Source organism: Rhinoraja longicauda, chromosome 11 (genome assembly GCF_053455715.1).
Source record: "Rhinoraja longicauda isolate Sanriku21f chromosome 11, sRhiLon1.1, whole genome shotgun sequence".
Taxonomy (NCBI): domain Eukaryota; kingdom Metazoa; phylum Chordata; class Chondrichthyes; order Rajiformes; family Arhynchobatidae; genus Rhinoraja; species Rhinoraja longicauda.
In genome coordinates this window covers 26,921,212-26,947,098 of record NC_135963.1, presented here as the reverse complement: position 1 = coordinate 26,947,098, position 25,887 = coordinate 26,921,212, and the positions used below count along the sequence as shown (strand labels likewise).

Sequence of the window (25,887 nt, the reverse complement as noted above, 5' to 3'; positions counted from 1 at the left end):
GCTTACCTGTTAGTGTTTGAAGTATTGTGCTGCAGAAACTCATATTTTATACATATTTTTTTTTCACTTACGATCCTAACATCCTATTGTGTTATTTAACCACAATAAACATCACAGCAAACCCAAAGATAGACACAAAGTGTTGGAGTAACTCCTCAAAACCCTGTTTGGTATTCACCAGGAAAATGCTTTGGCAGGGGTGAGGGGTTGATTGATAATGTTGATGAGTTGTATCATTTAATGATATTTTTACTCCAGCCCATTCCAACACTAGGACTTCTATTCCAAATGAAAACTTGATAGTGGGAAACCCCAAACTTTTTCCAGTAGGGTCAGTTTCATATTAGTCAGTGGTTTGCCAGTCAAGTACAATAACAATTTTATAGGTTTTGTGTAAGTCAATTGACAAGAAAGGACAATCTATCAAAATCTCACGTTAATATTTTGTAAATGGGTGATATGTGGCAGAGCTGCTGCCTCACAGCACCAGAGACCTGGATTTAATCCTGACCTCGGGTGTTGACTGTTTGGAAATTGCATATTCTCCCTGTGGTTTCCTCCAAGCACTCTAATCGCCTCTTACATCCCAAAGATAAGTGGGTTTGTAGGTTAATTGGCCTTTGAAAATCGGCCCTAGTAGGCAAGGAGTGGATAGGAAAGTGGGTTGACATAGAACTAGACTGAAGAGGTAGATAGACACAAGAAGGGTCTTGAACCGAAACATCACCCATTTTCTCTCTCCAGAGATGCTACCCTATCCCACTGATTTATTTCAGCATTTTGTGTCTATCTTTGGTGTAAACAAGCATCTGCAGTTCCTTCCTACACAGAATTTCAACACACGAGTGGCTCAGTGTGCTGAAATGCCCGCTTCCATGCTATATCTTTAAATCAATCAAGATATATCTCAATCCAAATTCTGACAACTTTTACGATCACATTTACTGCAAAAAAATGATTACATTTTAAAATTCCAATATTTTTGTATGCAAATATTTAAAATAACAACACAACTTCTAATTTTAAGACACGGTTTGTTTATGAAGGCACAACAATGCAATTCCTGGAAATACTCTTTTGTCACAAGATGAAAATTCAAACGATAGACAAGTTGGTTGAATATTCAAAATTATTTGGACATTTAGAGTTCATATTTATCCGAGTCAATCACCGTGTCCATTTCTTTTATTTTCTGTTCTTCTTCCAATTTCTCTTTCATTTTCCTTTCACCATCCTATTGTGAAATAATTAAAAGCAAAACTCCAAATATTAGTTATAATCAAAGTCAACACAGCTTCATTGTCCTAGAAACAGGTGGGCAGCTAGAAACAAACATGAAAATATGTAGTTCAGTGCTGTACAAAGATCTATAAATTTGTGTGTGTGAAGAATTACTTTGTTCAAAAATGTTAGTTAACCATGATCACAAAGTTGTTCTACCATCAATAAAAATTAGAAATGCAAACTGCCAGATGATGAAGTTCTAAATTCAGCAGTAGTCTGCTTTGTGTGCCATGTCATCAATCTTTGTTTAACAAGTTTTGTACAATACCTTTCCACCTTTCCTGTGAATCACCCTTGGGTTATTTTTCCAGTGCTAAAATAAATTCTATATAAATGTTATAATTAGAATCAAAAACGAGGAACTAGTAACAAACGATTTCCCCCCCAAAAAACCCCAATAAAACAGCTACCTTAGTTATTCCCCATGTTTGATTGGCATATTCCTCTGCATATTTGGCATCATTTGCAATAAGAAAGTTGTCAAAGATTGTACCAGACTCCACCTATGATACATAAAAATGTCACAAAAACGACAATACAATTTCTTGGTAATTCACTTTAAAATAATTGTTCCCTTGATTCTAAACATTCTATTACCTGCCACAGATCAAGACCAAGAACTCCAATGTTATCATACTTGTACAAATTGACATCTGGTGTGTATTCAGGATTTCCAATTTTTGGATGGACCCAAATGCCATTAAAATTAGGGTTCTTAATCTTACGAGGTTTCCATTCACCCTGTTAAAAAAAATTGTTAAAATCGTTTCAATATTCCCCCATCACTTGATCATTAAGAATATCTGCAGTTGATACAAATAGCAAATAAAATTAAATGAATCTATTAATGTTATTGGTATTGATATTGCTTTATTATTGAAACATGTACCCAGTTACAGTGAAAAACCTTTGTTTTTTTCGTATTATTCACAGATCTGGAAGTATTTATCCGAGTAAAACGACGCTAATAATTTTGTAGAAATAACATCTGTCATTGAATTAAACAGCACTGAAACTGGCCTTTCGGCCCAAATTGTCCATGCATATTTTGATAATTCGGCCTAACTTTCAAACTGCACCACACTAATTTAGAAGGGCAGTAATTGCCAGTCGGTGAAATTTCTATCAGATTATAGTCAAGGTGGGGATTATTCTTTATAGAAGATGCATTATAAGCATTTTCTCAGAAGGATTTTGTTAAGGCTTAGATAAATAAAAGCTACAAAAAAAATTATGAAGCCTGAAAATTTATAAATCTATCTCTGGATTGCAGATCATCAGGTCCTTGGGATTTATATATTTTCAGCCTTAACTTTTTTAGTGCCACCTATTGTCCCCTATAGATCTGGATTGGTGAGTTCAGATTCAGATTATCTATTGTCATATTTTATATTTTATATTTCAGATACAGCGCGGAAACAGGCCTTTTCGGCCCACCAAGTCCGCACCGCCCAGTGATCCCCGCACACTAACACTATCCTATACACACTAGGGACAATTTTTTTTTTTTACATTTACCCAGTCAATTAACCTACATACCTGTACGTCTTTGGAGTGTGGGAGGAAACCGAAGATCTCGGAGAAAACCAACGCAGGTCACGGGGAGAACGTACAAACTCCTTATACACCTGGGTGCAATGTATTATTGCTTACATGAAGATCAGAGAACATAATCCAGATTCTAATGATAGATATAACCATACATACAAGGATAAATGCAAAACAGCAGAAATGTGCGTAAACTGTAGCACAATCTGAAATAGTGAATCATCATATTTCTAAATTTGCTTAGGAATGCAAATGTTGCATTGGTTTTAATTGATTATTTGCAACATTATGGAGAGGAAAGATTCAAAGGGATATGGACCAAACACAGGCAAATGAGATTAAAGGCATCTTGGTTGGCATGTACGAGTTGGGTTGAAAGGTTTGTTTCCATGCTGCATAACTCTACGAATCTATCCTTCTGACCTCCCAAGTAATCCTCATCTTAAAATACTGTTTCCATTAAATTCCAGAGCATAGAGTTGCTTCTAATGCCTCACCCAAATGACCACCTGCAAACTAAGACAATCAATGTTTGACTGATCTACAGATTTGACATTGAATCACCATCCCACGTTGGCTGATATCAACTGAATTGTTCACCTGAAGGCAGTTTATTCTCCAATAATAAAGTATTAATGGATTGGTTCACATATCTGTATACATTTGTGGGGCTGCTACAATATTTTCTTATATGAATATATTCCCCTGAAAACCATTTTAATTTTCCCTGTGCAGGGAATTGCTGAATGTACATAAAGAAAGTGTTTTCTCTTTACAAATCACAGTTCTCTTTTGATCGTAAGTGATAATGATTCATTCTCAAGAATACAAGAAATAGTAGGTCACCTGGCCCCTGGAGCTTGCACATTCATATGATCATGGCATGTTCTATACTGGCTTCATCTACACTTTTGTTCTAGTTCCCCATAACTCTCAATTCCCCAAATCTTTCATATATTTAAATATTTCCTTTAATATATCTCAAGATACAATTAAATATACCTAATGACCTGATGTTGACCGCTCTCATGGGTAGTGCATTTCAGAAATTTACTACCACTGGATAAGAAATGTCTCCACTCCCCAGTTTTAAATGATTTATATTATGATCTTGTTCCTTATTCTCCCACCAGTGTAAACATCCCTGTGCATCCTTAGGATCTTATACGTTTGAACCCCTCATTCTTCGAAACACAACTCCCTGCAATTTGTTCAAAAGGTCAGTGACCCTCTCATAAAAACATACTGATAATAAATTGTAATCTCATAAGGAAAAGACATTTTCATGTTCACCTTATACTCTATATTTGGAATCAATGGACGTTCCCATTCACCATCCATCTCAGTGTCCCAGTCTTTTGGTTTTGTAGCATCAGGGTCTGGAATCTTTTCTGGCTTGACCCAATCCTGATTGTATTTTAAGAGGCAAGGCAAATTAGAACAAAGAATTAATATATATATTCCTTCTACTGGGAGTATCATCAGACTTAAGATGAAAATCTACCTTGATTTAATTACAAAGACTTTTTAAATTAGCTATTTCCCTGCAATAAATTTTCATTGTTCTCTAAAGCAATAGAACTTTTTCAAAGCATGCACTGATCGACCTTCATTAAATTATCAACTCCAACATTAAACTTTCAGCTCTCTTTTGCATTTTTAAAGATTGCATACTCTGCATAAGCCAGCAATTTGTTTGAGATTGATTATCCCAATATCACGCCTAGTATAGTCTAAATTTACACATGCATCCGTTTTCTCCTCCAATTCAAATTAGAATTACCATTGCGTCCCTTCAGTTACATCAAACAGAACATGGAACAATACAGCACAGGAACAGACCCTTTGGCCAACAATATCTGCACTGACCGTGATGCCAATCTAAAGATACCACGATCATCCCAATGTCGAAGAAAAACAAGATTTCATGCCTTAACAACTACCATCCAGTGGCCTTGACATCCATCATCATGAAGTCCTTTGAGAGACCCTCGGACAATCTTCAATCGGACTTTACTGGACATTATCTTGCACTAAATGTTATTCCATTTATCATGCATCTGTACACTGTGGATGGCTCGATTGGAATCATGTATAGTCTTTCCGTTGACTGGTTAGCATGCAACAAGTTTTTCACTGTACCTCGGTACACATGACAATAAACTAAACTAAGTAATAACATCTGCCTGCACAAGGTCCATATCCATCTAGTCCCTGCCCATTCATGTATCTGTCAGTGAATACTTTAATTTTGCATCCCAGTCCAACTCTGACCCATCTATTGCATCCTAAAGTGTTCCAAAAAACTCAAATGCAATGCTGAGGGATGGAAATCCAGGTTCCCGCTTCAGCTTATACCCCCCCCGCCCAACCCCTCTCTCCTCTGGCATTTTATTTACCATGATCATTTTGTTATTCACGAGCTTTTACCACACTATTTGTTGCTCAAACTTTCATGGTTCCACCCTAACACGGATCTTCCCTTATATTCTCTACACCCATGCCCTTGTTTTCAACAATTTCAGGTTATCAAGCCAATCCATTAAATCCATCTACAGATACTGCCTGACCTGCTGAATATTTTAAGCATTTTACAATTCATTTTAATGAAGTCAAAAGGAAGCCAGAAGAGGTATTTTGGAGGGGTAACTTGGAAGTGAAGAGAAATAATACGTGGCATGGTATATTGCGGAAATTTTAGAGTTTGAGACTTGGTAGCAGATGGCATGACTGTCGATAGTAAAGTTATTAATAGGAGGGATGCACAATAATTTAAAGTGCTGATATCATATCATATCATATATATACAGCCGGAAACAGGCCTTTTCGGCCCACCAAGTCCGTGCCGCCCAGTGATCCCCGTACATTAACACTATCCTACACCCACTAGGGACAATTTTTACATTTACCCAGCCAATTAACCTACATACCTGTACGTCTGTATGTAGGTGTACCTGTACCTGTACCTGTACCTACATATATAGAAGGGTTATGGTGCTGGAGGTCACAAAAATAGAGAGCAGCAATGGCATGGAGGCTGGAAGCAGGAACAAGAATTTTAAAACTGAAACACAGCTAGAAAATCACCTGAGAATCTATATGAGCCAATCTGAAACGTGAACTAAAGATTCACAGTCCTATAATGAAGATGCTTAAGAAGTGAACAGGTTTGAGTAAATCATTAACTTCTAATAACTATCATCATTTAAATTACATATTTAACAATTGAAAGGGCAAATCTATAGAAGGCTGCTAAATTTCTAAAATTGATCATTATGGTAGTTTCAAGTTTGTTTTAAGCTTTGTCTGCTTACTTCCGGCTTTACATCATCAGGGTCATCAATCTTCTCTCGGTCATCCCATTCATCAGGTTTCTGAACATTTTGGTCTTTAATCATTTTAGCAGGCAGCATGTCCCAGTCATCCTCCAGGGAACCCGATTCAACTTTTTTGTTATCAATCTTCACTTCGTAAGTGTTATCAGAATTAAGTATTAGAGTGTAGAGATGTGTGTATTCGTCATCCTACGGAGCAAAATATTAAATTTAGCGTCAAAATCATAAATCCATACAGCATGGAAACGGGCCCCTCAGCTCAACTCACCCATGCCATGCCATTTAAGCTAGTCCCATATGCTGAAATTTGCCCCATATCCTAGTAAACCGTTTCCATCCATGTATCTGTCTGAATGTCTTTTAAATGTTGTACCTATCTCAACTACTTCCTCTGGCAGCTCGTTCTTCACCCACCATCCTCTGAGTGAAAAAGTTGCCTCTCAGATTCCTATTAAATCTTTTCTCTCTCATCTTAAACCTATGAATTCTGGTTCCTGATTCTCTATCCTGGGTAAGAGTTTGTTTATTCACTGTATTTATTCCCCTCATGATTTTGTACTCTTGTATAAGATCATCTTTCAGCGTCCTGCGCTCCAAGGAATAAAGTTCTATCTGCCCAACCTCTCCATACTGCTTAGGCCCTCAAGTCCTGGCAACATCCTCGGCCATTGCTTTGTCCTCTCCCCCCTCGACCACCGCCGCCTCCTCCTTCTCCTGACTCTTGAAAGATGCTTCACACCTTGAAACATGTTGGCAACTCCAGGGAGGAAGAAGAGGGAGCAGCAGAATGAACAAAGCGACCAGAAGAGGAGGAAGAGGCGGTGGAGTGGACAAAGCAAAGGCCGACAGGAAGAAGCAGCAGTTGGTGAGAGGGGAGGGAGCCCCACGGCGACAAAGTGCTACCTGTCGGTGGCAGCAGCCTGAGGAAAGCACTGTTGGCCAGGAGCTACAACATGAGCCACAACAACAGCTGCATCAATCGGACGGTGTGGCAGCTGGTGAAGAAGGGTTCGCTGGTACAGTACAGCTGCATTTTTTCAAAATTAATTTTTTTAACCCAAAAATAATTTTAATTATTTACAAAAAATACACACAAAAATACAAACAAACCCACCACCATAATAGATCTGCAACATTCCCCAGGCCCTGACCATTCACTGTGAAGGTCTTGCCCTGGTTTGCCGTCTTAAAATGCAACACCTTGCACTTATCTGCATTAAACTCCATTGACCATTCCTCAGCTCACTTGCCCAGCAGATCCAGATCCTATCTGTAGTTCTGTTCTTGCTTCCCCCCCCCCCGCCCCCCTCCCTCCAGTCATAACAGGGACAGAGTCCACCTTGTCCTCACCTTTCATCCCATTAGCCGTCACATACACACATCATCCTCTGACATTTTTGTCACCAATAACGGGATCCTGCCACTAGTCACATCTTCCCATCTCCACCCCTTCATGCTTTCCGACCATTCCCTCCACAACTCACTGGCTCAACTCATCCCTTCCCACCCAAAGCACCCCCTCCCGAGGGACTTTCCCCTGCAACCACAAGAGGTGCAACACCTGTCCTTCTAACTTCTCCTGCATTTTTTGATAACCATCTTCATTGTTTATGAGACCACCCACTTTAGCATCATCTGCAAATTTAATAATCATGCCTTGTATATTCATCCAAATCCTAAATCACCAACAGCAATGGCCCATCACCAATCCCCTTTTCATTCCAGTAGTCACAGGCCTCCAGACTGAAAAACAACCTTCCATCACAACCCTCCACTTTCTTCCATGAAGCCAAATCTGTATCCAGTTAGCTAGCTCTCCCTGGATCCCATGCGATCTCACCTTCAAAAGCAATCAACTATGCAGAACCTTGCTGGTCCATACAGACAACGTCTATGGCCCTGCATTCGTCAACCTTTTTGGTTACTTCCTCGAATAACTCAATGAAATCCGGGAGACATGATCGCCCACGTGCAAATCCATGCTGACTGTCCCTAATGAGCCCTGTCTATCCAAATGCATATGTACATCTTATCCCTCAGAATTCTCTCCAGTAACTTGCCTAGCGCAGATGTTAGGCTCACTGGTTGAAAGTTCCCAGGCTTTTCCTTGTAGCCCTTAAATAAAGGCACATCTCCAGTCATCCAGTACCACATCCATGTCTAATGGTGATTCATATAACTCAGCCAGGGATCCTCCAATTTCTTCTCTGCCTATCCACAGTATCCTCAGAAATATCTGATCAGACCCGGGAGATTTATCTACCTTCATATACCTTAGAACTTCTATAACCATTTAACTAATTTGAAACTCAAGCAATTAGACGCTAAATGTGCAAAAACAATAATATGTCAAGGTGGCATCTAATTCATAGCCCATTGCATGCAGTTTTTAAAAAAATACATTAAATGCAATGGAAAATAAAAATTACATTAATAAAAACATTGTCCATCATTACGCACCTTCGCCACAAGTGCATTCTCATACATAATTTTAACCAGAATGCTAGCAAGAACAGAAAATGTTATAAGGCACTCTGTACTTTTAAAGAGTAATTACCTTGCATCTAATATCTTTCTTAATCAAGTGATTCTTCCCTTTGTAGTTGAAAATCACATGAACCTTTTTGGTTGCTGCTCCACAAATATCTGGGCCTGATGAATATAATGGCTTTAAAGTTTATAAATTATTTCTTAAACTGTAGAGTTTTTTAATCTAAACAACACCACACTTTACTGAAGCTTGATGGTGACTGTTTATATCTGCTCCATTAACAGCTTCCACAATTGCACATCAACTGAATAACAAAGCTCACTGCAGCTTCTGTTCAGTCCAATAAGTATTATAGACAAAACATTGCATGTTTCTGACAGAATTTACATTTCCAAATAAATAATGAACCATGAATTTTCTATTCTTGGCCTCATACCAACCACCACACACCCTGGTAGCAATGGAAGCATCCTTCACCCACATATTTTGAAAGCTGTAAAAGCTGCAAGTGAATTTAATATTTTAAATTGAAGCAAATGATTAAAACACTTCCTGTTTACTGAAAATTTGATAAATACTAAAAAACAGAACTCGCATTTATTTTCCTAATCACCAGCCCTGCAAACACAAGTAAAATTAAATTGATTTAAAGGACAATTCCCATCAGAACAGGGAATCTCTGCAAGTCTGTTTTCCACTGCTAACAGAATCAGCATCCAAATCAGAGTTCTAAAAATTGAAATTGAGGACGTGCATCGTAGGTTTACTAGGTTAATTCCAGGAATGGTGGGACTGTCATATGTTGAAAGACTGGAACGACTAGGCTTGTATACACTGGAATTTAGAAGGATGAGAGGGGATCTTATCGAAACGTATAAGATTATTAAGGGGTTGGACACGTTAGCGGCAGGAAACATGTTCCCAATGTTGGGGGAGTCCAGAACAAGGGGCCACAGTTTAAGAATAAGGCGTAGGCCATTTAGAACGGAGATGAGGAAAAACTTTTTCAGTCAGAGAGTTGTGAATCTGTGGAATTCTCTAACTCAGAAGGCAGTGGAGGCCAATTCTCTGAATGCATTCAAGAGAGAGTTAGATAGAGCTCTTAAGGATAGCGGAGTCAGGGGGTATGGGGAGAAGGCAGGAACGGGGTACTGATTGAGAATGATCAGCCATGATAACATTGAATGGCGGTGCTGGCTCGAAGGGCCGAATAGCCTACTCCTGCACCTATTGTCTATTGAAATTCATATTTATAGGCGCAAGATGTTTTTTTATGAGGCCCAAACTGTATGTTAGTTTCCATATTCCAAAGGTCAAGTCAAGTCAAGTCAATTTTATTTGTATAGCACATTTAAAAACAACCCATGTTGACCAAGTGCTGTACATCTGATTAGGTACTAAGGAAAAAATGAAACGTACAGTAGCACGCAAACATAACAGCACATACAAAACAGTTCACAGCGCCTCCTCAATGAGCCTCAAACACTAGGGAGTAGAAATAGGTTTTGAGCCTGGACTTAAAGGAGTCGATGGAGGGGGCAGTTCTGATGGGGAGAGGGATGCTGTTCCACAGTCTAGGAGCTGCAACCGCAAAAGCGCGGTCACCCCTGAGCTTAAGCCTAGACCGCAGGATAGTGAGTAGCCCCAAGTCGGCCGACCTGAGGGACCTGGAGTTAGAGAGGTGAGTTAGAAGATTTTTGATGTGGGGGGGGGAATGTCCATGTACCGTACAGGGAGCCAGTGGAGAGAGGCCAGAATCGGCGTGATGTGGTCCCTTTTACGGGTACCCGTCAGGAGTCTCGCTGCGGCATTTTAGACCAGTTGCAGGCAGGACAGGGAAGATTGGCTGATCCCAGTGTATAGGGAGTTGCAGTAGTCTAGGCGGGAGGAAATGAAAGCGTGAATGATTTTTTCAGTGTCGTCGAATTGGAGGAAAGGTTTGATTTTAGCTATGGTACGAAGTTGGAAGAAGCTGGCTTTTACCACAGCGTTGACTTGCTTGTCAAATTTTAATGAAGAGCAAATAACTTCTATATAAGCAGGTCCTGGTCCTCTGATTTTCTGGCAACTGGTGATCTTGCACCACCTTTAAGGTCATAAGGTCATGTGACAGGAGTATGATTAGGCTAATCGGCACATCAAGTCTACTCCACCATTCAATCAAGGCTGATCTATCGCTCCTTCTTATCCCCATTCTCCTGCCTTCTCCTCATAACCTCTGATACCTGTACTAATCAAGAAGTATGTATTAATCCAGACAAAATTACGAGTGCACTTGAAATGCTCCCCAGAAGACCTCCCCAAGTGGCACCTAGAATGATTGAGGCTGCCGATCTCGACCTCATCTAGACTTCCGTGGCCAACCAGTGAGGGTTCTAGAACTCTGGCCCGGCTGGAGCCGGTAGACCCGTTCCCATGGCCAGCTTCAGCGGCTGATCGATAGATCAAATTCCTCCCTGTGGCCGGGGCTCTGGAACTCCGGCCTGGCCTGAGCCACAAGAACTGTTCCCATAGCCGACTTCAGCGGCTGATCAGCGAGTCGAATTTGCCTTCTGTGGCCAAGGGTCTGGAACTCCGGCCCGGCCTGAGCCATAAGATCTGTTCCCATAACCGAATTTGGTTCCGGTACCATTCAACTCTTGGAGGCCGAGACCTTTGTTGTCCATAAAACCGGCTCTGGAACCAAGGGTACTGGAAAAATAGTGATGGACCTGCATTGTACAATTATAGCAGAACTAACTATCTTTCTTCATGTGTGGGGCCCAGGACAGATCTTCAGATATATGCATGCTCAAGTACTTTAAGTTGTTGAATCTCGCCATAATAGAGGTAGTATCATACCAATTTGTTGGTTGCAAGTGCCTATTCTTCTTCAGGTTGTGCTACCTAATTCCCCTTTGATAACCAGGAAGTCCACTGTAAGAATACTGAGTGATCAATTTTCTCAAAAGTATTGTATCAATCCTGGGGGAGGCTTTGGTTTACATTGGGAGCGCATTTTGTCAGTGCATTAAAGTTACTGATTTGATTCATTAATTTGGTGAGATGGAGGATGATCGCACCGACTGGGACCTGTTTGCACAACAGGCCACCTACGGTTCAGAGATAGAGGTAGACTTGGAGGAATACGCATCCACTGTGCTCTCCTACATCAACTGCTGTGTGGAGAATGTCACGGAGGACAAGGTGATAAAGATGTTCCCAAACCGGAAACCCTGGATGAACAAGGAGGTACAGAACCTGCTGAGGGCACGCAACAATGCCTTTAAATCTGGTGACACTTCAGCATACAGTGTTGCCAGATCACACCTAAGCAAAGGTATTAAAAGGGCCAAAGACACCCATAGGCAACGGGTGGAAGACCACTTCAACACCACGGACACCAGAAGCATGTGGCAGGGTGTCAGGGACATCACTGGCTACAAGAGCAGCCCTGCCTGCCCCCACAGCGATATGGCATTGACCAACGAGCTTAACACCTTCTTTGCCCGCTTTGAAACTGGCAAAACCACCTTGAGTGAAAGAACCCCAGCCGAGGCGGTGGGACAGGTCTTGCAACTGAGCACACAGGAGGTACAACGCGCTCTGCAAAGGGTCAACCCACGCAAGGCTGCAGGACCGGATGGTGTTCAAGGAAGGGTACTGAAGGACTGTGCTGAACAGCTGGCTGAGGTATTCACCAGGATCTTTAACCTGTCATTATCTCTGGCTACGGTCCCCAAGTGCCTGAAGTCGGCTATCATAGTTCCGGTGCCGAAAAAAGCAAAGATCTCCAACCTGAACGACTACTGCCCGGTTGCCCTAACGCCGATTGTCATGAAGTGCTTTGAGAGGCTAGTCCTCTCACACATCAAATCCAGCATCCCTGACTCACTGGACCCACATCAATTTGCATACAGGGCAAATAGATCTACAGAGGACGCCATCTCTCTGGCTCTTCACACTGTCCTGACTCACCTAGAGAGACAGGGCACGTACGTGAGGATGCTATTCATAGACTATAGCTCCGCCTTCAACACGGTCATCCCCACCAAGCTCATCACCAAACTCCACCAGCTAGGCCTTAGCTCGTCATTATGTGACTGGATCCTGGACTTCCTGCTGGAACGACCGCAGGCAGTGAGAATGGGCCCGCACCTGTCCTCCACTATCACCCTGAGTACCGGCACACCACAGGGCTGTGTTCTGAGCCCCATGCTCTACTCCCTCTTCACACACGACTGTGTTCCTGCATTCGACACCAACACCATTGTCAAGTTTGCAGATGACACAACGGTGATCGGGCTGATCACCAACGGGGATGAAACAAACTATAGAGCGGAGGTGCAGAACCTGGCGGACTGGTGCTCGGATAACAACCTGTCCCTAAATACCACCAAGACCAAGGAGCTGATCATCAACTTCCGTAGGTCACATAACGGGGAATATGCCCCGATCTCTATCAATGGGGTCAGTGTGGAGAGAGTGTCCAGCTTCAAGTTTCTGGGCACTCACATTTCGGAGGACCTAACATGGTCCAATAACACTGCTGCGCTGGTCAAGAAGGCACAACAAAGACTGTTCTACTTAAGAACACTGAAAAAGTCTGGTCTACCCCAACAGCTGCTGAAGACCTTCTACCGCTGCACCATAGAGAGCATCCTAACGCATGGAATCCCTGTGTGGTACCTCAGCTGCACGGAGGCAGAAAGGAAAGCTCTACAGCGGGTAGTCCATAGAGCTCAGAGGGCCATCGGAACACAGCTACCAGACTTGGAGGGCATCTACAACACACGATGCCTCAGAAAAGCCACCAGCATCCACAAAGACTCTTCACACCCCTGCAACAGTCTGTTCGAACTCCTTCCATCGGGCAGACGATTCAAGGCCTTCTATGCCCGCACCTCCAGACTCAGGAACAGCTTCATCCCCAGGGCCATAGCTGCTATGAACCGGTCCTGCTGAGCCGGATGGCCACAACGCATAGATCAACTTGCACTTTACCCTGTCCAAAACTGTTACAACTGTTCGTTTCGTTGGGTTGCTGCTGTCTAAATTACCTAAATTAGTGCATCGTATGGGAGGCGCATTCCCAATCTCGTTGTACCCCTGGGTACAATGACAATAAAGATATATTGTATTGTATTGTATTGTATTGTATGAGAGGATGTTCACATGAAGTACAAACACCTTGGTCCTAACTGGGACAAAAAATGTTTCTGTGCTGTAAATATCCTCTTTAATTCCCAGAGATATTAAATGTATTTCTCAAGATCTTTAAGATAGACCCTAAAAGAGTTAAAAGTACATCCCTAAAAATCAAATAGCTCGACAACAACAACAGATACAACTGGGTTGGATTTTGTCTATTTGCTTGAAACTTTTAAAGTTCATAATATGTACTTGGTCATAGCGCTAAGGAAAATAAAGAGGGCAAGGAATAAAGTGCTTTTTTCCCCCACATGCACTGATACAAGAGCTGTTCATGGGACAACTGATGTAGATGCTTGGTGGTAAATAATAAAAACATTTTGGCTCCTCAGCGCTTCCTGCTCATTTTAAGTATGAGATTAAATTTAAAAAAATTAAAAATTAAATTGACATATAAATTTTAATTATTACTAACCAAACATTATGTAGTAAGGGGAATCTCCGTTCATATCCTCTTGGTTCAGATCAGTCGGAAAGAGCTTGATGTATCCTCCACCACAGTTAATATTTTGCTCATGTTTCACAGTGAACTGGGTGACCATAGTTTGTCCTTCATTATTGAACTGTTCAAATTTAATTGATCTTGCATAGTATTTTGCATCTTCACTTGTCTGAATTCCTGGGTTGGGATAGGAGTCAAAGGATGAAAAAATATTATATATTTTATGATCTTTTGGACAGCAGACTCAGTAAGCACCACAAGGAATTTTAGCATCATTCAAGATTTCTGCCACATTAATTTACCACACTGTCATAGCAAGCACACAATGAGATGGAGAGAATATTAGAATTAGTTGTAGTAGTTTATACAACTCCTTAAACCTGCTGTGCATTTCAGCATCATCAAGTGATCCTGAGTTTAGAGCTAATGAGATTATTTCACTCCATATAAACCAGCCACATAAATCTACTAAAATGCAAGCAACAAACCTAACAATAGGTGAAATTCTTTAAAAGTGCAAAAATATAAATTTACAGGACAAGTTGTTACCTCCTGTGTGTTAAGGCAAGGGATGCCTCATTAGGGCTAGAAAACATTAAGCTAAGAAAAAAAAGTCAGGAAAAGAAAAGCATCTTTTTTTATAAGCACATAAATTGTATGTAGATAAGTTAAATATATAACCCAAAAGAAATGACTTACAAAATTAAAGTAAGGGAATAATAACCAGAACAATATGTTTAGCTTGATGAAAATGAAAGGTAATATTAAATAACAAAAATAAAATGAATGTAATACATTTAGGATTAATTGAATGCACAGATGGAAAAGAAGCAGTATCAACTGGAGGTTGAGAGTGACATAAATCAGCAAGGATAGATGATAGATTTAAAAAAAAATACTATGTGCAATTGTCCAACACATGCTCTTTTTTGATGGGGTTGGGGAAATAGAAGTGGAGAAAAACTACAGAGACAAGTTAATGTACATTCATTTTTACTTATCCTACAATCATTATTTACCTTTGTCTTTCTCAGAATCCGCATAAAACTTTCCAGCATTGAGTATGAATTTACCATAGTCAGACAGGTGTTTTGATTCTATCCATCTGCTTTGCCAAGCATCTGAAAATAAGTATTTGGATACTCATGATAATGCATCTGAAGGACAATGCATGTATTGTTGCATAATCTAAAAAGTTAAAAACAGATTCAACAACTAAACTATAATGACAAATTATTTTCACTGTGGTGCAATATGGCAAATTTATCATCATAAATGGCTGAAGAATGAAGACTATTTTCAATTTGGTTACTCAGCAAGCCCACTGCTCTAGTGTTACATATAGCCTATTTGACTTTTTTTCCCCCTTAATTTATGGGAAAAGGTCTCATAATAATGATGATGTATTATGCATCCTTGAATGTTTTGGTTTATTATTGTCAGGTCTACTGAGATACAGTGAAAATATGTGTTTTGCAGGCAATCCAGGCAAATCATACCATAGATGTACATTAGGTGGCACAAAAGAGAAAATGAGTGCAGAATATAGATTACAAATACAGAGAAAGTGCAGATTTAAAAAATGTGCCTGGGTCGCAATAATATTGGAAAATTAGGAATTCATCCTTGGCATAGACAATAGGTGCAGGAGTAGGCCATTCGGCCCTTCGAGCCAGCACCGCCATTCAATCTGATCATGGCTGATCATTCTCAATCAGTACCCCGTTCCTGCTTTCTCCCCATACCCCCTGACTCCGCTATCCTTAAAAGCTCTATCTAGCTCTCTCTTGAATGTATTCAGAGAATTGGCCTCCACTGCCCTCTGAGGCAGAGAATTCCACAGATTCACAACTCTCTGACTAAAAAAGTTTTTCCTCATCTCTGTTCTAAATGGCCTACCCCTTATTCTTAAACTGTGGCCCCTGGTTCTGGACTCCCCCAACATTGGGAACATGTTTCCTGCCTCGAACATGTCCAACCCCTTAATAATCTTATACGTTTCGATAAGATCCCCTCTCATCCTTCTAAATTCCAGTGTATACAAACCTAGTCGCTCCAGTCTTTCAACATATGACAGTCCCGCCATTCCGGGAATTAACCTAGTAAACCTACGCTGCACGCCCTCAATAGCAAGAATATCCTTCCTCAAATTTGGAGACCAAAACTGCACACAGTACTCCAGGTGCGGTCTCACTAGGGCCCTGTACAACTGCAGGACCTCTTTGCTCCTATACTTAACTCCTCTTGTTATGAAGGCCAACATTCCATTGGCTTTCTTCACTGCCTGCTGTACCTGCATGCTTCCTTTCAGTGACTGATGCACTAAGACACCCAGATCACGTTGTACGTCCCCTTTTCCTAACTTGACACCATTCAAATAATAATCTGCCTTCCTATTCTTACCACCAAAGTGGATAACTTCACACTTATCCACATTAAACTGCATCTGCCATGCATCCGCGCACTCACACAACCTGTCCAAGTCACCCAGCAACCTCATAGCATCTTCCTCACCGTTCACACTGCCACCTAGCTTTGTATCATCGGCAAATTTGCTAATGGTACTTTTAATCCCTTCATCCAAGTCATTGATGTATATTGTAAATAGCTGCGGTCCCAACACCGAGCCTTGCGGTACCCCACTAGTCACTGCCTGCCATTCTGAAAGGGACCCATTTATCCCCACTCTTTGCTTTCTGTCTGTCAACCAACTTTCTATCCATGTCAGTACCCTACCTACAATACCATGTGCTCTAATTTTGCCCACCAATCTCCTATGTGGGACCTTGTCGAAGGCTTTCTGAAAGTCGAGGTACACCACATCAACCGGCTCTCCCCTGTCAATTTTCCTAGTTATATCCTCAAAAAATTCCAGTAGATTAGTCAAGCATGATTTCCCCTTCGTAAATCCATGCTGACTCGGAACGATCCTGTTACTGCGATCCAAATGCTCCGCAATTTCATCTTTTATAATTGACTCCAGCATCTTCCCCACCACTGATGTCAGACTAACTGGTCTATAATTTCCCGTTTTCTCTCTCCCTCCTTTCTTGAAAAGTGGGATAACATTAGCTACCCTCCAATCCACAGGAGCTAGTGCATTGAAGAGCATTGAAGAGCCTGAGAACAGAAGGTTAGAAGCCGTTTGAATCTCATGCTATGTTTTTCAAGCTTTTGCATCTTTTGCTCAGAGGGGATGAGAAAATGACTGGAGAGGGGACGGGTGCGAGTGGTCCTTGATTTATATTGGCTGGTTTCCTGAGGCTACATGAATGGAATATAGAGTGGACTTGGGGGGGGGGGGGGGGAGGAGAGGGTTGTCTGGGGCAATGGCTGGTTTGCATGATGGACTGGGATGTGTTCACAACTCTCTGCAGTTTATTGTGGTCTCACACACAGCAGTTGTTATACCAACCTGTGATGTATCCGGATAAGATACTTTCTTTGGTAGATCTGTATAAATTGGTAAGAATCATTGAAGCCATTCCAAATTTTCTTAGTCTTCTGACCAAAAAAGAGGTAGTGGTGTACTTTCTTGGCTGTTACAAATGTGGTTTGACCGGGTCAATTTGTTTGTGATATTTACACCAAGGAACTTGAAGCTCTCAACCGTCTCCACTTCAGCACCATTGATGTTGACTGGTGTGTGTATTCTACCCAGCTTCCTCAAGTTGATGACAATTTCCTGCATTTGTGGACATTGAGGAAGAGGTTGATATCTTGATAATCATGCGACTAATCTGTCTTTCTCCAACCTGTACTTCATTTAATTGTTGTTCGAGATCTGGCCCACCACAGCAGCATCACCTGCAAACTTATAAATGGAATTAGAGCAGAATTAGGCTGTACAGTCTTGAGTATGGTGTTGAAGGCAGAGCTATAGTCAAAAGGAGTCCAACATAAGTGCCCTCGTCATCCTGATGTTCCAGGAATGAGTGTAGGGTCTAGAAGGTGGTATTTGCCGTGGACCTTTTGCAGGCAGTAGGCAAATCGCAGTAGATCATGGTTGTCTGGGATGCTGGAGTTGATGTGCTCATGTCCAGCCTTTCAAAGCCTTTCAGAATGGTGGATGTTCGACCCACTGAATGGAAGTCATTAAGGCATGCTACCTTGCTTTTCTTTGGTATTAGCATGCCAGTGGTCTTCTTAAAGCAGGTGGGAACCTCAGATTGGAGTAAGAGAGGTTAAACACATCTATGAATACTCCTGCCAATTGCCCCAGCAGATTCAGAGAACATGGCCAGGGTTCTATCTGAGCCAGTCGCCTTCTGTGAGTTTGCTCTCATTAAGGTGATCTGACATCTAAGATAGTGACCGTGGATACAGCTGCACCCGGGGCTATTGGGGCGGGTAACACTATTCCACTGACCTTTTGTTCAAAATGAGCATAGAATGCATTGAGCTCATCGAGGAGGGATACATTGTTGCCAACGATTCTGATTTGAGCCCATTATAACACGTGAGCCTTACCACTTTCACACGGTTGTGCCCAAATTGAATTGTTTTACAAGATAAGTTTAGAGCCTATCTTATTATCATGGGTCTTTAACTCGTTCAAATCTGCATCTAATTCACATCTAAGAAGAGTCTCATCAGCTTTTCAAGTCTCTCAACATAATTGGTTCTGTCATGCCTGGTTACATTCTGGGAATTTTCCTAGCGCAAGAGTCATTGGAGCCATGCCATATATCCTTGGTCTTCTGAGAGAGAAGAGGCATTGGTATACTTTCCTGGTACCTACCTGGTATTTTAGAAACAGTTCATTAAATTTCCTTGTTTCTATCCCAGCATGTTGTTGTTCCATCCTTGAAGGTTATAGGTTCAGAATTGTTTATTTATCAGCTTCATCAGCTTCTCTACTACCTTCAGAGATTTGTGTATGTGCACCTCATTTCTCTGCTGCTTCACAGCCTTGAAACTTTATCATTTTGTTGCCTCTTATTTTTCCAACCAAACAGCCATTAAACATTTTTTCAACAATTAACTTAAAAATCAATGTTGTGAGAAACAGAATGATTAAACCACCAGAGACAGGATGATTAATACCTGAAGGAATGAAGGGGGGGGGGGGGGGGACTGAGGGTTTGTGAGAGACAGGACGATTAAACCCGGAGACAGGATGGTAAAAGTTTAACACTGCCTTTGTTAAGACACGGAGAGAATAATTGTGGACAGAGATAAGCTACACAACCAGCCACAATCTTAAGAAGGTGTCAACGAGGCAGGAAAGGGTTAAAATGAGTCATGTAGATAGCTACTGCGCTTGCTTAATGAGGTAAATGAACATTGCAAATACGCCCCTGATCCTGAAACTGCTAATTACCATTTACCTGCAATGTATGATCTGGGAGTTACCCTGGGCGGTACAGAAGATTGTGCACCTCAGCGCTCTGATTGGAAGGAGCCCGAAGGGGAGGGGGATCCAACGAAGGGGAGGGAGATTCAAAGAAGTTGTATTGTATAAAGAGAAGGCACTGTCTTTGTCTCGGTGTGTCTCGATTTGGAGAGGCACCCGGCTCTGCAGACTCGTGAATAAAGTTTTCTTGTTTCCACGACTTTGTCTCTGGCATCGTGATTGTGAGCACCGAGTTACATCTCACAAATGTCTCCCCACTTTATTAGACTATCTTACTGAGAGGTTCATTGTTTGTTATATTTCTATATTCCAGGTCAATTACAAGCTTTGAAATACAGTAGCTCCCTATGTACCCAAACCCAAACAATTAAAATGAAACCGTTCACTTTACTAATTATTTTCTTCACTGCGGCAACATTGTATCCAAGCTGCCGATATCCTTTTTAGGATTTCCCAGCTCCCGTAGAAGGTCCGTAGACTGAACATAGCTTTAAAATAATGAAAATAAAGAAGCATCCGTATTCTTCCAAATCATCTTTATGGGTTTTGTTAAAATTTAGGTTAAATAAAGTTACACATCACGAATGGAAACGTTAAGGTGATGACTGATTTTCGCACAAACTTAGCGTAAATAATTGTCGGTACCTATTAAATACATCAATGACCAAATCCGTGTTACCACCCTTCTTGCAGCAAAGGGGGCGACTCGCGATTCTTACTTGTAACCTGAAGTACAAACTTTGCGCCTTACCGCCATCCGTGAACTCTTCCTTCAAATAGATCAGGGTGTCTGCTTGCGACTGGACGACCAACAAAGCCAGCAAAAGAACTACTACTACCTTCATATCACTCGTGTTAACAGAGTGTTTCGTACAGTTGCTATTCTTATCGTCAGTTTATCGTTTAGTAATCTTGGGAAACACAAAATCTTTCCAGCTACCTAACACCCAGTCTACTGCCCAACGGCACACTGGCAATAAACCATTGCGTGGGCGTTGACACCTGACGGTGGCTTGGCAAGGCCAATGGCGAGAAACTACGCAGTGGATGGGCTCTGTGAAGTAAGAGAGCTGCACAGACCTGTCATCCTGTCTACGCAGGTCAGATTTTTTTTAAACGAGAGCACCATTTCTAATTTGCCAATTACATTAAATTTAGTAACAAAAACACTCAAATACATTTTCAAAAGACTTGACAATAAATTATAAAAGCAATAAGTGGGCTATTCCTTAATACCCACGCACATGTGCACACATGTCAGAAATCTTGGAATTGAGGCAACGCCAAGATACCTGATTCCCACCTCTGATTTTACTGAGAAGCAATGCTGAACATGGAAGTTCACTATGATCGACACAAGGAACTGCTGAAGCTGGTTTGCTAAAAATAAATAAATGCTGGAGTACCTTAGTGGGTCAGCCAGCATCCCTGGAGAACATGGATAGGCACTAGTTGTCCTGGAGAAACAAGACAACCAGGAATCCCAGGAGTTCTTCCATGTGAGACAGGGGTTCAGTGCACCTCCTCTAACCTCATCTATTGCATCAAGTGTTCCTGATGTGGCCTCTTACATTGACAAGACCGAGTGTAGACTTGATGGCCATTTCGCCAAACAGTTATGCTCAGTCTGTCATACTGATCTTTCCATTCTATCCTTCTTCCATTGTCAGAGTGCAAACTGAAGGAACATCACCTCATATTCTGTTTAGGTAGTTTACAACAGTCTGAACTTTGCCTATCAACCCCGTCCCCTCATCTATATCCAGCTATCATTTGCCAGGCTTTGTCCGGCCCCTTCTCTCTTCCAGCTTTCTCACCCACTCCCCCAAGCACAGTTTGAAGAAGGGTCCTGACCCAAAATCATATCCATGATTTTCAGTGATGCTGCCAGACCTGTTAAGCTACTCCAGGCCAATGTGTCTTTTTTTGCTAATTATCTTGCATTGCTTGCAAACTTAGTTCCACTGAAGGCGATTTCACTTTAATATTATGTGAAAATGGGAACACTGGATCCTCTGTCTTCCTCAGCAAAGATGAATAATTGCATGATGCCTTTTTTAAAGTTTTGCAGTATAATTTGGTGAATCCTGGAATATCCTAGGAGTGCTGGGAAGATCAGATCACAATTATATGTGCAGATCACTAGATTCAGAGGAAAGTTGTGAACATTGTGACAATTTCAATTAGCAAGGCACACTAATTGTGGTGCTTATATCATATATATACATATTAATGTTGTTAAAAACATACAAATTGCTGGAGTAACTTAGCGGCTCAGGCAGTATCTCTAGAGGACATGGATAGGCAACATTTCCCGTTGAGACCCTTCTCCGAATTCATTGTAGAAGAGGGAATGTAGCTGGAAAGAATTAGGGGTGGGACAGGGATGGGGAAAGGGATAAGTGGTTGCAGGTGGGGTTGGTTTAATTCGACAAGGGCTGGAGATGAAAAGAGGAAAAAAGGGTGTCAGAAAAGGAGAGGAATGGAATGTAAAGCCTGAGGATATAGGTGGACGTGAGTGAGTCTTTGAGTGCAGTTCGGGCAAAGCAGCAGTGAGAACGACCGTTGGCTGGATTTGGTGAGACACAGGTAGAGCAGGTATAAAAAGGGTGCAAATGGCAGGTCGGGCAAAGCACATATCTTCAAGCACATCAGCGGAAGAAAGGTTAGGAGTGAGTGTGGGGATTGGCCGAACAATTAGATTGGAAGATTGGTAAATTGGACAATTAGTCAATTTAGCAACTCCTATAAGCAAGGCTTGCTTAAAGGGTGCGGTACTGTCAAGGGAAGTGCCCTGTGGGAAAAGTGCGAGTCTTCAGCTGCGAGTCTTTGGCGAGGAGGCTGAGGGAGGACGCCACACCAAACACTGGAGAGGGTGAGACGCAAGAAGAAAATGTCAAGCAAGCTGATTCAATGTGATGCTTGCAGGATGTGGGTGGTCAGGGACACTGCTGGTGCCTCTGGCTGCTACAAGTGTGAGAAGTGTATCCAGGTACAGCTCCTGAAGGACCGTGTTGGGGAACTGGAGAAGCAAGTGGATGACCTCGGGTTCGTCTGAGAAACGGAGTTGTTCCTCGACAAGTCCTACAGTGAGATTGTTACACCAAAGGTACTAGAAGAGAGAAGGTGGGTGACGGTGAGAAAGGGAAGGAAACTTGGAATGCAAAGGTCCCCGGGTGTTGTACCTCTTGAGAACAGGTTCACTCACTTGGAACCTGTCGGGGAAGAAGACGTTGCCACTGAGCGGCAGACTGGCTTGCGAAGCAAAAAGTGCTGTTGAGCCAAAACCAAAGAGGCCGACGTCAGGCAACGCCATGGTAGTAGGAGACTCCATTGTGAGAGGTACGGACAGGGGTTTCTGCGGCAACAGGCGGGATTCGAGGATGGTGTGCTGCCTCCCTGGTGCCAGGATCCAGGATGTCACGGACAGAGTGCAGAAAATCCTCAACGGCGAAGGTGAACAGCCGGAAGTGGTAGTACATGTCAGCACAAACGATGTCGGAAAGAAGGAGATGAATATTCTGCAGCGTGACCTCAGAGAGCTCGGAAAAATACTGAAAAGCAGGACCTCCAAGGTGGTTATCTCCGGTTTGCTTCCAGTTCCTCGTGCTGGCGAGAGCAGGAACAGGGAGATACAGGACCTGAATGTGTTGCTGAGGAACTGGTGCAGGGGGCAAGGATTTAGATTCTTAGATCACTGGGAGCTGGTTTGGGGTAAGGGGGAATTGTACAAAAGGGACGGATTGCACCTTAACAGGTGGGGGACCAGCATTCTGGCGGGCAGGTTTGCCACTGCTACACGGGTGGTTTTAAACTAAATGGGGGGGGGTTTGTCAAATGGGATAGTCAAGGATGGAGTTAAAGGGAACGAGAGTAAAGGGTTAGTTAATGACCCCAGAATTAACGGGAAAGAAAGCTCACAAAGGGATAGGAGAATATGGCTGTGTAATAGGGATCGATGTGAAAGGTGAGATGAGTAAGGAATTAAAAGTATTGTATATGAATGCGCGAAGTATAAGAAGTAAAGTAGATGTGCTTGAGATCAGTTGGAGGTTGGTAGATATGACATTGTGGGGATTACAGAGACGTGGCTGCAGGAGGATCGGGCCTGGGAACTTAATATACAGGGTTATACAGTCTATAGAAAGGACAGGCAGGTGGGCAGAGGCGATGGGGTAGCTCTGGTGGTGAGGGACGAAATTCAGTCCCTTGTGAGGGGCGACATAGGGACTGACGAGGTATAGTCACTGTGGATTGAGTTGAGGAATTGTACAGACCCTCAAATAGTAGTCTGGATGTAGGGTGTAAGTTGCAGCAGGAGCTAAAACTGGCATGTAAGAAAGGTAATGCCACTGTGGTGATGGGGGATTTCAATATGCAGGTAGACTGGGAAAATCAGGTTGGTTCTGGACCCCAAGAAAGAGAGTTTGTAGAGTGCCTCCGAGATGGATTCTTAGAGCAGCTTGTAATGGAGCCTACCAGAGAAAAGGCAATTCTGGATTTAGTGTTGTCCATTGAACCAGATTTGATAAGAGAACTCGCGGTGCTTGGAGGTAGTGATCATAATATGATTAGTTTTAATCAGCAATTTGAGAAGGAGAAGGTTAAATCGGAAGTGTCAGTGTTGCAGTTGAACAAAGGGGACTTTGAAGGCATGAGAGAGGAGCTGGCCAAGGTAGACTGGAAAGGGATCCTAGCAGGAATAACGGTGGAACAGCAATGGCAGGAATTTCTGGGCATAATCCGGAAGACGCAGTATCATTTCATTCCAAAAAGGAAGAAAGATTCCAAGGGGAGTAGGAGACAACCGTGGCTGACAAGGGAAGTTAGGAATGGAATAAAACTAAAAGAAAAGATGTATAACACGGCAAAGAGTAGCGGGAAGCCGGAGGATTGGGAAACTTTCATAGGACAACAGAAGGTAACAAAATGGGGAATACGGGCTGAAAAGATGAAGTACGAGGGGAAGCTGGCCAAGAATGTAAAGGACAGTAAAGTCTTCTTTAGGTATGTTAAGCAAAAAAGAGTAGCAAAGTCAAATGTGGGTCCCTTGAAGGTAGTCACGGGTGAAATTATTATGGTAACAAGGAAATGGCAGAACAGTTGAATAGGTACTTCGGATCTGTCTTCACTAAGGAAGACACAAACAATCTCCCAGATGTACTGGAGGACAGAGGATCTAGGGGGGTAGAGGAACTGAAAGAAATTTAGCATTAGGCGAGAAATAGTATTGGGTAGACTAATGGGACTGAAGGTTGATAAATTCTCAGGGCCTGATGGTCTGCATCCCAGGGTCCTCAGGGAGGTGGCTCTAGAAATAGTGAACGCATTGGTGATCATTTTCCAATGTTCAATAGATTCAGGACCAGTTCCTGTGGATTGGAGGATAGCTAATGTTATCCTACTTTTCAAGAAAGGAGCGAGAGAGAAAATGGGGAATTACAGACCAGTTAGCCTGACTTCGGTGGTGGAAAAGATGCTGGGGTTAATTTTTAAAGAGCTAATAACGGTGCATTTAGAAACATAGAAAATAGGTGCAGGAGTAGGTCATTCGGCCCTTCGAGCCTGCACCGCCATTCAATATGATCATGGGTGATCATCCAACTCAGTATCCGGTACCTGCCTTCTCTCCATACCCCCTGATCCCTTTAGCCACAACGGCCACATCTAACTCCCTCTTAAATATAGCCAATGAACTGGCCTCAACTACCTTCTGTGGCAGAGAATTCCACAGATTCACCACTCTCTGTGTGAAAAAAAACTTTCTCATCTCGGTCCTAAAAGACGTCCCCTTATCCTTAAACTGTGACCCCTTGTTCTGGACTTCCCCAACATCGGGAACAATCTTCCTGCATCCAGCCTGTCCAACCCCTTAAGAATTTTGTAAGTTTCTATAAGATCCCCCCTCAATCTTCTAAATTCCAGCGAGTACAAGCCGAGTCTATCCAGTCTTTCTTCATATGAAATTCCTGCCATCCCAGGAATCAATCTGGTGAACCTTCTCTGTACTCCCTCTATGGCAAGAATGTCTTTCCTCAGATTAGGAGACCAAAACTGTACGCAATACTCCAGGTGTGGTCTCACCAATGCCCTGTACAACTGCAGCAGAACCTCCCTGCTCCTATACTCAAATCCCCTCGCTATGAATGCCAACATACCATTCGCTTTCTTCACTGCCTGCTGCACCTGCATGCCTACTTTCAATGACTGGTGTACCATGACACCCAGGTTTCGTTGCATC

At 42.2% G+C, this 25,887-nt stretch overlaps 1 protein-coding gene across 1 annotated transcript; it reads right to left on the bottom strand.

Annotated features, from left to right (window-relative positions):
- Positions 1–1,141: 1,141 nt before the first annotated feature.
- On the bottom strand, positions 1,142–20,491 carry LOC144598077 (calreticulin-like). Its single transcript, XM_078407964.1, has 9 exons — positions 20,398–20,491; positions 15,310–15,411; positions 14,264–14,467; positions 8,725–8,819; positions 6,147–6,356; positions 4,126–4,239; positions 1,882–2,025; positions 1,695–1,787; positions 1,142–1,234 (listed from the first exon to the last, which is right to left on the bottom strand). The coding sequence occupies exons 1-9, from the start codon at positions 20,489–20,491 to the stop codon at positions 1,142–1,144; spliced, it is 1,149 nt and encodes a 382-aa protein (XP_078264090.1).
- Positions 20,492–25,887: the final 5,396 nt, after the last annotated feature.